General features: G+C 41.3%; 1 protein-coding gene across 2 annotated transcripts in view; it reads left to right on the top strand.

Annotated features, from left to right (window-relative positions):
• PLPP4 (phospholipid phosphatase 4) overlaps positions 1-16,988 on the top strand; it is an 87,373-nt gene that overhangs the window by 34,610 nt on the left and 35,775 nt on the right. For both annotated transcript variants that reach the window (XM_081863784.1, XM_081863785.1), the window contains exons 3-5: positions 7,727-7,817; positions 11,600-11,663; positions 14,757-14,881. In XM_081863784.1, coding sequence (XP_081719910.1) covers positions 7,727-7,817; positions 11,600-11,663; positions 14,757-14,881 — 280 coding nt within the window. The remainder of the gene's footprint in view (positions 1-7,726; positions 7,818-11,599; positions 11,664-14,756; positions 14,882-16,988) is intronic.

Genomic DNA, 16,988 nt, shown 5'->3' with positions numbered 1-16,988 from the left:
CAAAGTTTGTTTGTTTGTTTGTTTGTGTGTGTGTGTGTGTGTGTGTGTTTTACAAGAGCATTATTTAAAATAGATTTAACCATACAATCATTGGTGCTGTTCAGATGCCCAGGAAATAGAAAAATGCCTGCTTGCAACCGAAATGGTTGGTCCCAGTTTGCTTTCCCTGTGTCAGGTAAACATGGATCCCAAAGCATTTTAAGTATTGATGTAATAGTGGTTGTAAATCAAAGCAGGCTTCTGGAACTCAAACGGTTGCTGCTAAACACCCATCTCTTGTTCAATATCCACCACATCTCCTCCCCAACTTGTCAGTTTCATCATTGCCATCTACGCTTCCTTGGAAGAGTGAGAGGAAAAAAGCATCCTTGCAGCAGTTAGCCTGATGGTCTGTCTAGCCTACTGTTCTGATCTTTTCCCAGTGCAGATGGCAGTAGAGTACTTCTAACAGGGATTGGGCCAGAATGCTAGAGGGTTCCCTGCTTTTCTTCATGGACTCTGTGCCATCATGCTATCTGGCTTTCCATGCGATATTACCAAGTCAGTTTGGTGTCTTAAGGCTGGAGGACCTTGCTGTGTACTGCAAATCTGTTTGCTGAGGGAGATGACAGCCCATATTGTATGCACCACATGCATTTGCCATGTGAGATGTGCCATAAGTTCAGCGCCAGCCAGTAGGCCTGAAGTATATAATTGTTTTCAGCACCAGTGGATGTATTGAGCAGGCAGGCTAGCTTTTATTTTTATTTTTTTGGTTCGACATTGCTCAGACAAGTTCTGCAACATGGATTCAGTCCTCTGGATTCCTATTGAAAAGGAACAGAAGTATTCTGTGCTCCTTAACCTTTCATGAGGTGCATGCATAGCTGAGGTTGCTGCAAAGGATATACATGCAGGGCCAGCCCTACCATTAGGCAGAGTGAGGTGATTACCTCAGGTAGAATATATGCCAGGGACAGCCCTATAGCCATTCATCCTGAATCACCACTCATTCTGTTCTGTTAGAGATCAGAGCTGAGTGCACCATGTAGCACTCTCCTCACCCAAAAAACACCATAGCCTGTATGGACAAGATCCTGTCACTAGCACTGAAATAATATTGAACTGCCAATCATGTTGTCTTCTGTACACAGAATGGCTGGCACTATCTTGTCCTTTACCCCAGATGGCCAAATGTTTGAGGTCAGCTCTGCATGCATATGTTTTTTTCATGGCACTTCTCTCTTTAACAAGCACAAGTTGTCAACTGGGAAAAGATTAGGCCTGTATTTGGGCCAAGCCCTCCTAATACATAGTGTGCCCCTCACTTCTGGCACGGGCCATAAGCATTTTGTACTTGGGTGTCATAGATAGGTATGAATCTACTCCCTGATTGGAGAGGGAGGTAAAATCTTGCAAATTCTGTATACTGATGTGTTGTTCTGCACTTCAGGAGCAAAACCTGGCTTCCTTTCATTTCATAGCAGTAAGGCTGCCCAGTTGTCCACTGACTTTTTTGTTTAAAAGGAAAAGGGGGGGTGTTTCAGTTCAGCAGTGACCTATTAAAAATATTATCCAGGAAAAATATTATCCAGGTGGCCCTAAATGAAAATCAATATTTTTCAGCACACACATTAAATCTTATCTGATAGTGGGTTTTCCTGAAGTAATGAGAGGGCATGAAGTGCTTTTCTGGAAGGTTTGTACAGCTCTGTATCTTTCAGCTGCCAGGATAGATAATGAATGTGCTTGAATTTAAGAAGGTCTTGCCCATGAAAGCAACCACTATCCAGGAAAATGTCACTGGCAGGACAGAAAACATTACCTGGAATTATATAGAGGAGATCTCATCTAGGCTTATCTTATGGATTTTATTCTGAGGAGAGATAATAACTTGTAAAAGACAACCAATTAGCATTGGCTCTTGAAGTGGGGTGGGGAGTACAGAAGAATGTTTTAGAGTTGCACACCATAGCATTGTATTTATAATTACATTTTATGGGTGCGCATATACACAAAGTACTCTTATTCATTATGCTATTATGAGTTGGTTGCTGTCAGGGCTAGAACTGACCTTGGAGTTAGAAGAAGAAGAGAAGAAGAGTTTGGATTTGATATCCCGCTTTATCACTACCCTAAGGAGTCTCAAAGCGGCTAACATTCTCCTTTCCCTTCCTCCCCCACAACACACACTCTGTGAGGTGAGTGGGGCTGAGAGACTTCAGAGAAGTGTGACTAGCCCAAGGTCACCCAGCAGCTGCATCTGGAGGAGCAGGGAACCGAACCCGGTTCACCAGATTACGAGTCCACCGCTGTTAACCACTACACCCAGTGGCGTAGCGTGGGGGGTGCAGGGGGGCCCGCCGCACCGGGCGCAACATCTGGGGGTTAGGGTTAGGGATAGGGTTAGGGGGCGCAAATCCAGGGTTAGGGGGCGCAAATTACTTGCCTTGCCCCAGGTGCTGACAACCCACGCTACACCACTGACTACACGACACTGGCTCTCCACATTAGGCGACCTTAGGTGGCTAATTTGTAAAGATGAGGCTTTGCTATAGCAGTTAATGGAGGGGACAAGCATGCAGGGATCTCTGTTGCTGGAAAATAGCATAGTTAAGACAAAGGACAGCAAATCTGATACTATGAAAGGAAAGGAAGATATGTAGGGGAAAGATGGTACAGGTCACAAAAAGATTTAAGGTAGCTTACCATTGATTGCTTTAACTGATCTGATTTTTAATATTTCTATGCCCCTTTTTTCATTCAGATGAGTCCCAAAGTGGCTTAGAAACAATAAATAATAATAACAAAATGGAACATCACAAATACAGCATAAAACATATAGAGTAACAGATCATCAGTGAAACAATTGCAATTTATAAAACTCTGTTAACAAAGCAACAACTAAAAAAAATAAGCTGAATGTCACAATCACAATTAAAGCAAAAGTCATGTCATACGGTTAACGAGTCAATGAGTCAACACAGCATTTACAATCTATAGAACAGTATTAACAACATCAACAAAATAGCAACCAAAAGATAATCTAAGCACTGTTGAGTTCATACACCCACTGGAGGGGGAGGATTTTTGAGTGGGAAAACTTCAGGGGGAAGTATTGAACCTGCTGCTCTCAACAACTTGGCAGTGTTGCTCTACAAATACATTCCATTTTAAAAAAAGGGGGGGGGGGAGAGAACAGGGAGCTCTAATCATGTCCCGCATAAAGGGAAGCCCGTCAAAATTATCAGGACTGTTATGTGCTCCAGACAAATTGGCAGCCCATCCCCACATGGCTTCTTCTTTTCTTTAATGAAGGAAAAGCACCTGGACAGCCAACCACAGATCTACTGCAATAATGTGTAGTTCAGCCCTCAGGCAGTTTAAAGAACAACAGAGGGAAATGTTCTGTGAATTCCCACATATATTAATAGGAACTCAGGAGAGGGCATTGTGCATGATTGCCGGTGGCTAGGAGACCTGTTTTAACCTGCTTGGAATACCTTTTGAGCAGCTTTCTTTATTGCAAGGGCAGCTCCACACTTCACGTTACTGAGGTCATCTTCACAAATCATGGTTGCTGCAGGAAATGCTGGTGTTACCAGTCTCATATGCATGCACATTCTAGGTATGTGCAGCAATCACACGATTAGCCTTGTATCTGTAGTGTTCTGTTATTATTATTTACTGGATTTATATACTGCCCTATACCTGGAGCGGTTCTACAGCCCAATCTGTTTCAAATCTGCTCTGTGTCATTCCAATTTGATTTGTTATTTGGGTCCCAGTCAGATTGGTTAAATCCAAAGCTCTATTTTGGCCCTGTTGGCTATAATGTGGAATCTTAAAAAGGCTATAACTTTTCCCTCTTTACACATAAGTGGTTGACATTTGCTTGCAAAGGAACCCTTCCTGAGTGGATGGTGCCAGACAAATTTCAAACAAATTTATCAAGGCATTTATGTGTTGGTGTTTTGTATTTTAAAAAAGACTTAGCCTCTTCTATTTTCTGCCAGAATTGGATGCTCTCTGAAGGAATGAAGCCTGCCAAATTTCAGAAAAATATGTGGCAGCGATTTCCCTGCAAGGGCAGACTTTTACCATTTGAGGATGAGAAAATAGCAGACACATTCCCTCTCTCACATTGTTTTGGGCAATCATTTTGAAAACTGGGGACATGAGGGAACATTCATACATGGTGCCTGGGTACCAAAGCCACAAAAGTCTGGAGAAATAGGTCCACTGGCTATTGTGCTCAGTGATTTCACCTTTGCAGTAAAAAATCCCTGAAAAGTAAGCGGTTTTTTTCCTCATCACTCTTCCTGGAAGTACCCTCCATGAAGAAAAAACAAAGTGCTATGATTTTGTTTGTAAGAAAAAGAAAAAGAAAAAAAAGAATGATTGGGGGGTGGAAGCAGGTCACCCCCATAGTTTAACCCAACCACTTTTGTTCTGCTTTCCCAGCCAAAATTATAAGGAGGAGGATCTGTGTGTTTCCTTCAGCATCCCTCCCCTAAATAACTTTGATTGGAGTTCACTGGGAGAATAATTCACTGTGATTAAAAGGTAGACCTGCTTGTCAAAACAAATGACCCAACTTTTTCTTTCTTGACTGCTTGACATTTCCCTAGTCAGCTTCATTTCATTTCTCGGGAAAGCAAAGTAAGGCAGTGGGTAGGGAGCTGAGAGTTTGACTTTATGTACAAAAAAGAAGGAAAAGGCAGCAGAGTCTCTCAGAAGTTTGGGAACTCCCTGATCCACCTTGGCACGCCTTGTTAACATGGATCACCTCACGTTATTCATACAAACACACAGAGCTGATGCCACACCGCTAGTATACGCAGCTCAAAATCCAATCTCAATTATATACACAAACACAGGTTGCTTAAAGATTTATAGCATTAAAAAATATGATTTATAGCCGTTGTGGAAAAGCTAACTCACCAAATGCATTTATCCAAGGGATAATCAAAGACAGGCTCATTTGTCTGAATGTGGTACAATACAATTCTTTATACAAATAAGAGACCGAAGAGGCAGAAGTTTCTTCCCCCTTAACAGCCTGCAAACATTTGGAATAATAATATTTTTTAAAAAAGATGCACGCACATGCATCTATGAGGTTCTCATGTGTCATGTTGAATATGGTAACTGGATGGTAAACACAGGTTCAACCTTGTGATGTGTGGAGCCTACATAATTGCAGCAAATGAGAAGGCTTCCAGAACTTATGTATAAGGAAAGTCTTATACATGCTTATCTGGGAGTAAGTCCTATTAAATGCAATGAGACTTCCTTCAGAGTAAACATACATAGGATTTCACTGTAAGTCTTGTTCCAACTAATTGGGCCTTTTGAATTTAGACTTACATTTTATATCGTAATCCAATCTCAAGACAAAAATAATCCTTTCTGTGAGAGTGGCAGGAAGAAGTTGAAATGATGAATGGTAGCAGTGTCCCAGCACTAATGAAGCTTATGAGGTTTGTGATAAGAGTGATGGAAGCTGTGGGCAGTGGTATATTTCACAGCAGACAAGGCCCTGTGAATTTCCACTTACCAGACCTCTGGACTGTAAATCAGCCCATTCCCTTATTTTTTGGAAGCAAGAACAGGAACACTGTCAATTCTTGGAGAACTGAGCCCAAATAGAAATCCCCCCCCCACATCATGCCATTGCAAAGAAACATTATGGCTAAAAAGCAAAAATCTCTAATCCCTTTGTTAACAAGGAACAGAACATAAGACAATCCTGCTGGATCAGGCCAGTGGCCCATCTAGTCCAACACCCTGTTCTCACAGTAGCCAACCAGATACTTGTGGGAAATGAACAAGCAGGATTTGAATGCCAGAGCACTCTGCCCTTCTGTGGTTTCTGGCAACTAGTCTGGCCAGCATGAATAAGCCACTTCTGGAGAACCACAGCAGCACACGGAAACGGCTTTTACCTTCCTGCCGGAGTGGTACCTATTTATCTACTTGCACTTTGAGGTGCTTTCGAACTGTTAGGCTGGCAGGAGCAGGGACCGAGCAACGGGAGCTCACCCCGTCGCGGGGATTCGAACCACCAGCCTTCTGATTGGCAAGTCCTAGGCTCTGTGGTTTAACCCACAGCGCCACCCGCGTCCCAGAAGTTAAGTTAGCTGCTCTTAAGTTTCCCATATCTCCTCTGGATCCCCTTTTTATTAACTGGTGTTACATTGGCCAGTTCTCAGCTATACAGACTGATCTTGAGGACAGGTTACATATTTTCATTAGAAAACCAGCAATTTCAAATTTGAGTTTTTAAAGAATGGATGCCATCTGGATCTGGTGTTTGGTGATTTTTAATTTTGTCTATTAGGCCGAGAACATCATCTCTTGTCACCACCATTTCCCTCAGTTGCTCAGACTCAAGTTAGTTCAGACACTGGGATCTGCGCTATATCTTCCGTTGTGAAGGCACATGCAAAGGATTCATTCAGCTTCTCCACAATCTCCTTATTCTCCTTTAGCATAACTTTGACTTCCTTTCCATTAGAGGATCCAGCCCCTCCCTAGTCAGCCTTCTGCTATTAATGTATTTAAAGATTTGTTTTATTGTTGGTTTTTTAGCATTCCTTATAGTCTGCTTGCTCCCCCCCCCCACAAAGTAATAACTACCTGACTCTGCCAGTTAATTACACTGGCATCCTAGTGGTAACAGGGCCAACAACATGGCTGCTTTTAAAAACAACAACAACACTAGGTTGCATTTTTGTATATCACTAACATGAAAACCTATTCAAAGCAATATGAACTGCCTTGACATCCTTGTGCAAACTTTGCTTTGTCTATGGCAGCAAGGGATTCCTTGCTTCCTAGGAGAATGCAAAAATCATACAGGCTAGTTTACTGTTTAACTTTGCAACAATATTTTTATAGCATACTATCTATCGGAATAGATCCTGATGCTGCAAACATTTAGATGCATTACATACCAGGCAGTAAACCCACACATCAGGGATGCATGGAAGCTCATGCTCAAGCCTAAGGAGGCTGCTGATTTCATTTCTGTCTGCAGTTGCTTATCCACACCAAATACCACTCTGCCCCATGCTTTCCAGCTTGTGTTGGGAGGAAACCAACCATGATCCTTGCCTTAGAGTTTATCCAAACCCAACAAACAACAAAATGTAGCCAATGTTTGTTCTTGGCTTACTGAATCTGGTTTGTTGGAGGGAAACAAATCATGTTTCCTGGGTTGGACATACTACTTAACCAGGGATCATGGTTTATTTCTCCCTGGTGTGATTGGGAAGTAGTGCAAGTACCCAGTTTGGTGTGCTCATGGGAAACCATTAACTATGGTTTACCATGACGTACAAACTGGACTGTCATGTACACACAGAGATTCCACACATTTGGGGCTTACAAACAGTGTAGCTATTTCTGGGAAACACTCCTGATCTGCAACTTAGTAATCTGTCCTCTTTTAGCTCTTACTTTCCATTTTAAAAGCTGACACATTTTAAGTAGGGCTCCAAGCGATTTATATATCAGTTAAGATTCAGAACTAAGCCTCTGATTTTTTAATATATTTTTTTTAAAGCATGTGTGCTATTTGGCTACAGATAGTGATCATGCAGCTTTGCTCTAATCTTAGGAACTCGCCAGAGATAATTCAGCCAGATCATCTAAATGAAGCTAACTGGAAATTATTAATTCCATGGGACTGATGGAGAGAAGATGCAGTAACAAATGATGCCTTTTTATATCTCTCTCATAGGCCATTTCATTCCTGACACCTCTGGCTGTCATTTTTGTGGTGAAAATCATTCGACGGACAGACAAGACTGAAATTAAGGAAGCTTTTTTAGGTAAACTGCAAATCATATTCTTGCTTTTTTATTTGTTTTTTATCGGAAAGCTATTGCTCTCAGAAAATGTGGGAGGAACATTTTTATTTCTTTCAGGAAGCATGTGTCAGATGTTCTTATACTCTTAAAAGAAAAAGTAAAACAAAAACAACCAACATTTCCTGGGCTTTGTTAGGCAAGAGCTTTTATTCCTCCTGAAACCTGTGTTCATTCCGGCACCTTAAAGTCAGCAGAAATTACTGATAGAGCAGTAAAGAACAGGCAAAGGTGAGAGGAGTGGGCGAAAGCTATGTGGCAGTGGAAGGTTGTATTAAATAGTGTTTCTTTCTGTCCTTGGGGAGATGAGCAGCGGTGTGCGTGTTTGAATTTCTGCTGCAGCTATTTGGAAGAAGCCTACATTTCTTCTTGTGGTAATTGATCTAAAGAGAAAGAGTGAGAGATTTCTAAACTTTCTAAGAGAGCCTCACACCGAAGCCTTATCATTCAGTCTGCCAGGCAGTTTTAGGCTAAGCCCGGCAACCTTTCCCAGGCCCAGCATCATATATGATAACCAGGCACAGAAAAGTTCAAGCCACGGCTTGAAACCTGAAGCTGCAGTGAAGACAAAAGAACTTGTAGTACACTCTCAAGTCTTCGTTTGCAGCGAACACTCTGTGCTTTTTGAACTGGGTGCCTATGTGACTTTTAGAAGACGTCTGAAGGCACCCTGTTTAGGGAAGTTTTAAATGTCTGATGTTTTACCATGCTTTTAATATTCTGTTGAGAGCCACCCAGAGTGGCATACAAATAATAATAATAATAATAATAATAATAATAATAATAATAATAATAAATAATTTATTTCAGCAACCTCTGAAAGGCTTAAGGATCCCCACACCTGGTGTGTACACAAAAAATCCAGGAGTTCACTTAGAGTCCAAATCTTCCTATGTATCCCGAGTTTGAATTAATCTTGGGAATAAAATGGATCTTCCTTTGCAGGTGTCATTTAATTTCAAGGAAGAAAGGATTGTACTCTTTCTTTGAAGCCGAAGCAGCTATCATGCTAGTGGCATCACCTGTCAAAGTAGCCTGTGGACAATTGGGGACTGGAAAGATCTAGTCACTTCCCACTACACTCCATCAAACCAGTTCTATCCCTCTCTTCTACCCCTTTCCACTCTTTTTTTGCCCAGACCACCAGAGTTACATGTCCCTTCCTATTACATTAGCCTTTTCAGTGGCTTTGCTTTTTAGCAAATCTTTATGGCCTCTCCAAATGCTACACAAGGAAAAAGACACATTTGCTTTGAGCAGTCACTGAGGACGTACTCTCATGCCACAATTTCAAAGTACCTACTTGAGTCATTTGAAGTGTGAACATAAACAAGAACTGTGGGTTGAAGAGTTCCAATTCCACCACAAAACTATTGGCATCCCCTGCTCATTTACCGTTCATAGTTATTTTCTTCATACCGGCTGCAAAGCTGTTTCATGGAACTTGTTCCTTGGAATGGCACATATTTAATGTCAACTTTGACCCTTCCAGCACTGTAGCCTTCATTACTTGGGTTGTCTACCTCTATTGCAAAAAAGGATACTTTCAATCACGAAAGTGTGAAGTGCCTTGCCACATTCTACACAAGAAAGCTGTTTCTTAGGAGTTGTCCAGCACTTTTCTGCTGGTGCATAAAGCGTGAAAGAATGCTATTCATACGGCAACACCTTAATTTAATTCTGGCTCCTCAAACCAGAAGCATCTCAAGGTGATACCACAGACTTGTGCTGCGACATTCTTGCATTTCCAATGAATCCTTTGAGAGGCAAGTAACCCTTAAGAAATGATTGTTCATAAATTTTCAGGACAATGGAATGACTTCAGATAATTGCTGGATGACCCTGTGCTAACTTGCCACCTAACAGTGTTGCACAGTGCTATGACTCTGCAGAAAGAAACACTGAGTAACAAAGCCCTATAAGTTTGTTAGCAGAGGCCATGAAATGCTGTTCTTTAAATAATATTGCATAAACAGGCCTTTTTATACTAGGCGAAATAACTTGTTGTTGAGCAAGAACTCCACTGGAATACCATGACAAGTGAGAAGCCACACATATTTTGCTCAAAGATGGGGAATACTAAGCTATTTGTGAGCTTTTCTCTCATACTAGCACTGGTTCTCTCATTCATGCCACCGGATATGCAAGATTCCAGGTGTAGTTAGTTCAAAATATACCTAAGTCTCACTATGTGGCCTTTTAAAATCATCACCTTGAATTAGAGAGCCATCATGAGATTTTAAAACAGGCACCCCCAAACTCGGCCCTCCAGATGTTTTGGGACTACAACTCCCATCACCCCTAGCTAATAGGACCAGTGGTCAGGGATGATGGGAATCAAAACATCTGGAGGGCCGAGTTTGGGGATGCCTGTTTTAAAACAAAACACCAGACCTCATGGAGCAAGTCTCACTTGAGTGATCTATCTCAAAATATTGCAGGATGCTTTTTAATCAAAGCCACAAGGCAGTTGCGGAGAAGCTTTCTTTCACTTTTAAGGATCTGTAGGTCTCAGCACTTGGCAGTTTTCTGTATAACTTTTCTGGATGCTAATGAACTGACCAACATCCCCTGCCTGTGCTTTTGGTTGGACAGAAGATTCTTAGATGCTCTTTTGCTATCGGTTGTTGCTTCTTTGATTGCTGGCTTGCTGGGACCCATATGCTTTCTCCTGTCCACTTTCCTCTTATCTCCTTGACTCAGTACAGGACTGACCTTCCCAGTGTAACTTTAGAATCACAACCCAGCTTCCTAATTGGTTAGTAGTGTTACTTTATTTAGATATTTATAAACCATGTTTTTATAGGAAAGCTAGCAAGGTGATATGCAACCTGAAAACATGGCACAAGAACAGGAACATGTTGATAAAAGCTTGTTGGAGAAACAATGAGACTTTTAAAGACCTGCTAAGCAGTACAGTGTTTAAAAGATGAGAAAGCATGGATGACTCCTGCCATACCTCTGTTGGTAAGGCATTTGACAGTTACACTAAAGGCTCAGTCCCTGTTAAAGGCTGACCAAACCTCAGGAGTGGGGGGGGGGGACTACCCAACGTACCCCAGAAGAAGATCTCTTATTGAGGTAGAGCTTAAGGAATCAAGAGCCTTATGGGCTCCATCAGTGCTATATCTGTAATTGGAGCCCACCACAAAACCATCTATCTCACCAATAAAGAGGCAACTTTAAGACACAAACCCACGATGAAAGAAAACCAAGGAGAATTGGGTATTTGAGTTGTATCTGACTACTGTAAGCCATACTCAGAGGAGATCTACTAAAATTACTAACTTGCCCATTGATTTTAGTGTGGGTTCTCTGAGAATAGCCTGTATACAATATTTTAGATTGTAAACCACCCTGTGATTTTTGAAGGAAGGGTGTGACACACACACACACACACACACACATTTTGAATATTTACAAGCTATGAGTTAACCTTACTGAAGACTCTTATTTCAATCTATTTCTGAGTTCTCAACATATTGAACACTTAAAATGTATGGTTGGAATTCAACATCATGCTAAGGAGATTGTTCCCTCGGTGTAAGCATTTCTGCTTGCCAGGAGGGATGATCTCCTCCCTCTATTCTGAGGGTTCTTCTGACCTTCTTGAACAGATTTGGGGAGGGAATGTGGACAGGAGAGGGGTGGAATATCCTGTTGCACTAGTGCAACAACTGACTTGAATCTGGCTCTATATGCTGTGGTTCTGGGTTATTATGTTCTTGTTTCATTTTGTTTTTTAGCTGTTTCCTTGGCTCTTGCTTTGAATGGAGTCTGCACAAACACTATTAAATTAATTGTGGGGAGGTAAGTCCTGGAATATTCCAACTGTTGACTTGAGCTTTGCTAACTGTCAAGTAACCATGAACGCTTTTGAATGGAAATGGTAATCAGGAAGTTTACATAAATAAAAGTTAGTACAAAGGTAGTGTAATGATTGCAGCACCTGTCCTTGTAGAATAGGAAACTGCTATATAAAGGATGGAGATACTAATGGCTTGTTCTAACAGTTCTGCTATTCTTTAGAAATATCTAGTATGTGTGGGCTCAGTAACACATCTGAAGGTATTAATCTTCTGTACCTGAAATCGTTCATTGTGCACAAGCAGGAATAATGCAGTCCCCTTATGAAACAGTATTCATATCCAGTATTCCTTCTTCCAGTAACTACCTCCCATGAACCTTTTTTTCATATGGCCAGTGTGGAATCACAACAATTGTTTTAAATGCCCAAGAGAATGAACAATATAAATGGAGTTATAGTTACAGGTAGGTAGCCATGTTGGTCTGCTGTAGTTGAAACAAAATAAAAAATTCCTTCCAGTAGCACCTTGGAGACTAACTAAGTTTGTTATTGGTATGAGCTTTCATGTGCATGCACACTTCTTCAGAGGTGCAGGTACTCAGATAGAAGCTATAAAAAACAATCTGGCAGCCAGAGTTCCACCCCACCCCCGCATTTTATAGTCCTTGAAAATAAAATCTCATGAAAATAAGTTTCAGCAACAAGCTCATAGCCACGCTGAAAGATTATGGAAAGTTACTGTGGAATGGACTGGACATAGTTAGATTTCTTCCTAGAAGAGCATTAGGCTTTTTTTTTTTTTTTTTTTTTTGCAAAATAACTAGTAGCAAGAACATAAAAGGTCAAAGAGGAAGTGTCACTTAAATGATGGTTAAGGGGAATGTAATTTGAATAGTTAACAACTGCCTCACAGAGAATGTGCAGAGGGAATTGTGGCACATTGCTTGGTCAATATACAAAATTTTAAGCAGGGAAATATGCATTAATCAATTGAATTTTGTATATTCTCTTGTCATTATGCATAATCCCCAACAGGCCATTTGGGATTATTGTTATGTATAATATCAGATAGAGGGCCTGATGTCAAGCTCTGTGCTTCTCCCAGTTATTTTTCATTCAACACTTGCTGCATCAATATATCGTAACTCAGCTTTGGGGAACCTTGGCTGTCTAGATCCACCTTCTCTAACCTGATGTGCCTCTAAACTTTTTTGGACCACAACTCCATCAGCATAGCCAGTGGTCAGGGATGGTGGGAGCTGTAGTCTAAAATATCTGGAGGACACCACTTGTAGAAGGCAGCTCTAGATAATGCTGGACTACAACTCCCAACAGGCCTCACCACTGACCAGGGCCATAGGTTCCTCATCTTTGTTTTAATGGAATCTTACTCTCTTCCTTCTCTCTGGTGTGTGAAAAGGGGGCATCACTTGGAAACCGTAGGCTTGGTTTGTTTTCCTTACATTAGCTTCTCAGGGTTACTCAGTTTGAATGGATCAGGGATGTGGTGGCCAGCGGGCTGGGAAGACCCATGACATTCACCCATGGTTTTGCATCAGTTTGTCAACATCATGAGCAGTAGGAGGGTGTGGTGTTTTCTTCACCACTTCTCTGCCCATGAATTTTGATAATGTGCACTCCAGTGATTCATTAGGAGTTGGGCAGATAAAAGCTTAGCTTGCTGAAGATCTTTAATATTTATGAACAGTTGTCCCCTGCCTTAATGTTTCTTCATTCTTGTGTCTGTGTCTGTGTGATACATACTGTTTCTCTAAATTGTTGTTTACATTATTCAGCTTTCTCTGGTGTCTCTTATAAAATAGTGAATTTTGGGGGGAGGGTAGGGATCCATAATAATTTTTAGGTTCACACCAGTCTGTCTCTCTCTCTTTTAGCTTTGTTTCATCAGCTGAAATCTCTGTCAGCCTTAAAAGAAAGACTTATAATAATCTGGAATTTAGTTGTGCTTTCTGCATGACATATGGGCCCATACCACAATTTTCTCCATTTCGCCCTCACACACAGTTCTAGGCTTTTCAGAGATGAAGAAACTGAGGGCCCCAGAGATGATGTTGGACTGCAGCTTTCTCATTCCTGACTGCTGGTCATGCTGGATGAGGGTAATGAAAGCTGAAGTCTGGCAGTGTCTGTGTTGGTTTGGTAAAAGGGAAAATAGATATGATAGAATAAAAGGTGAATTCCTTGGATGCCTAGATCCAGGTTTGGGGCAAGTACTCTCTGGTGAGAACCCCAGCAGAGATTTAAAATAACAAAACATGCAACAAAATAAAGTGTGAAAATATAAGACCTTTAAAATATCACATTCTAAATTGCTTCCAAAGTTATCCACTTCCCTTAGCATAGAAAGAGACCACACATTTGGTAAGTTAGAAATGGTTTACTTACAAACTCTTCAAAGGTCAGATTCAGGTGCTACTGCATACAGCAGCAAGAAAAGACAGGCAGCTTTACTTAGGTTCCAAAAGTCGTAAATGCTTCTAAATCATTTGTATAAAAACACAAAGATGGTTTGCTTAAGCCACACTGTCTAAGCTTGGATGATCTACAGGTAGTTTAGACTTCCTTACTGGTAGGGTTCACATGGTGGAAAGAGAGAGAACAAAGTGTTTAGTAACTCTTCCTCCCAAAGTGAGAAGTTGTGACCTAGCAAAGCCTGGCAGGACCGCTTACTCTATGGTCTTAATGCCTTCATGCATTAATCAGAGTTAAGCTTGTTGGCTATATGAGGCTAGATAAATCCTACATTCTGGAGGACTACAGGTTCCCTTTCCCTGATATATATAGTAAATGTACTATCCAGTTAATTTTCTAAAGAAACTGCTCTGCACTCTGAGGCTCATCTATTTCTTTACCAACACTATGTAGTAGGCTGTTAGAATTCCTAACAACTTTCATGGCCAGAGTACTCTAGATTAAATCACCAAGTAAATTGATTTCCTGCAGCACCCTTGCTCAACAGAAGAGAGGAGGAAATGAACTCCCCCAGTGTAAACAGTCAGTTTAATGTAATTATCACTTTGAGGTTTTACTAATGGCTACTCTTTCGTTTCAAATGTCCATGGTGTTCCTTGCAGACCTCGTCCCGATTTCTTTTACCGCTGCTTTCCAGATGGAGACATGAAGTCTAACATGGACTGCACAGGTGATCCAGATGTGGTCTCCGAAGGCAGGAAAAGCTTTCCAAGTATCCATTCTTCCTGTAAGTTCATCCCAAAGTAGCTCCACATTTTTGCTCACCTCTTTCTTTCTTTTTTGCCTTTATTTCTCCTGAGGGTTCAAGAGTGATTTGAGATGGAAGGAATGTCCAGGGCTGCAAGTTAAAAAGAAATGTTTTGGGTCTAAAGGACCAGCAAATGTTCTTCAGTACTGGATATTGGGATTGTGAGTGGTGGCAGCGAAGTCAGGACAGTTTGAGCATACTGGCGGAAGCACCAGATTGGCTCTGCCAATCTGAACTGTCACAACCTTGCTACTATGCTTCCCCACTATCCTAGTATACAGCAGCAAAGCCTCTTCTTGGGAGGCCAGGTTCAGAACTCTGCCCTTCTCTACCAGGTGCTCCTGAGAATGGCCTGCCAGCTACTTCATCCATCCCTGTTTTTTGGAAGGCCATGAGTTTTTCAAACCTTGATAGGCCATCATACATGGCTAGTGAGCTGCATTCAGTATGTTGCACCGTAAGTTGTTCAGGCTTGGTTTACAAGATAAGTAACTGTATAAATTTAAATGAGGAAATAAATGATGTGTTGGAGGAAATGCAGTCTTTGTGACTGTCATCTCTCTTGGCAGTCTTTTGTTCAGCACCTGTCATTTCTGTTGGGATACTGTTATTGTGTTGTTGTTTTTTAAAGGAAGAAAGAAACTTACATAAAAAACTACTGCAGGTAGATGCACCAGTAACACACACACAGCAAATTATGTACAGAAGAATGCAAAAGAACACTGTCATTGTGCACGCAGAGCTGTCAAGCATTCATGGAGAGTGGCAGCTACTCAAGTGCATTGCATTTGAATGAATAAGTAATCTGCTTTGCGAAAATTGCTGAAAGATTAGCAGTGTTGTTAGAGAAGTGGCTGTAAAATTATATGCATGCTTTTGATGGAGTTTGAACTGAGACGCCCCTTTCCAAAATATATAGGATCTCTTGAAGAAGCTGTTGTCAGTAACTGACCATGCATGTGCAAAGTTGACTTTGGACATTAGTATTTCCCTAATGGTTTCCACTAGGGCATGTCTGGACCCTCCAGAGATGGATTAATGCTGAAGCAGGAAAAGAGGGGGTGAACCTGTGAATTTGTGAAACACATGAGAGCCAGGCGGGAGATGGAAGTGAGAGGGTTGGTCTTATTTGTAGCCAGTTCATTCAACAGAATGGCATTCTGCTAATATATGTTGTGTTGTCATAGGGAACCTCAGGCCTGGGTGCTGAAGGTGGCCTGCTAAATTTATCAATCCTTCATGATTCTTCCCAGGCCTTCCCTCTCCTCAGGCCACATTTCCCACTTGCCTGCTCCACACTCTTCTCAAATGCTTTTTCCCTGACTGGAAGGTGCTCTTTCACTCTTAATAATGCCTCTTGCTTGCCTGGATGGAGGATTGAGAGAGATGTGCATGTGCAGAACCTTCTGGCTTTTGCATAGTTGAAACATAGCCTACTATAGAAAAAAATAGCGTACTTTGTCCCTGTCCACTATTGGAATGTGGCACCCTTAAATTAAGGTTACCAGATTTTTTTCAATGAATCCGGGGACACTTTTCAACTTCAATGGATTTGGTATGGGGACTGATTTGTAAATCCTGGGACTGTCCCCGGGAAACGGGGACATCTGGTAACCTTACCTTAAATCTGTCAGTGAGGGAATGTGGCCCTCAGATTGAAAATGGTTCCCCACTCTTGTTGTCAACGCCATTCAAGGTTAGTTCAACAAATTTTCACCAGCATCTGTTGCATTTGGAAATATTGCAAAAACAACAACAACACAACCCTTCTTTTGCTGGTTTTCATTTTTTTTAGAGTAGGGTTTTTTAAAAATGTAGCTGGCTCTCTCTGAAAAGAATGGCAGTTGCCATGATTAATGCATGGTGAGTCTCTTGAAAGGAGAATTAAAAGCAGTCTCTTATGATTAAATATAACCTCCCCCCAGCCCAGGTTTGTCTGAACATGGGAAGGAAATTGTAGATGAAGCTAACATGTCACATGCTATGAGTAAAGAAGACCAGTTGAAAGCAGATTATCTTCTTAGTTCATAATATCAAATTCTTGCTATGTGAGGTTCCCTTTTCTTGACGGTGTTCAGCAAGGATT

This window comes from Podarcis erhardii, assembly GCF_964252035.2.
Source record: "Podarcis erhardii genome assembly, chromosome: 5".
Lineage (NCBI taxonomy): Eukaryota > Metazoa > Chordata > Lepidosauria > Squamata > Lacertidae > Podarcis > Podarcis erhardii.
The sequence above is the reverse complement of the archived record's forward strand: the minus strand, read 5'-3'. Positions and strand labels throughout refer to the sequence as shown.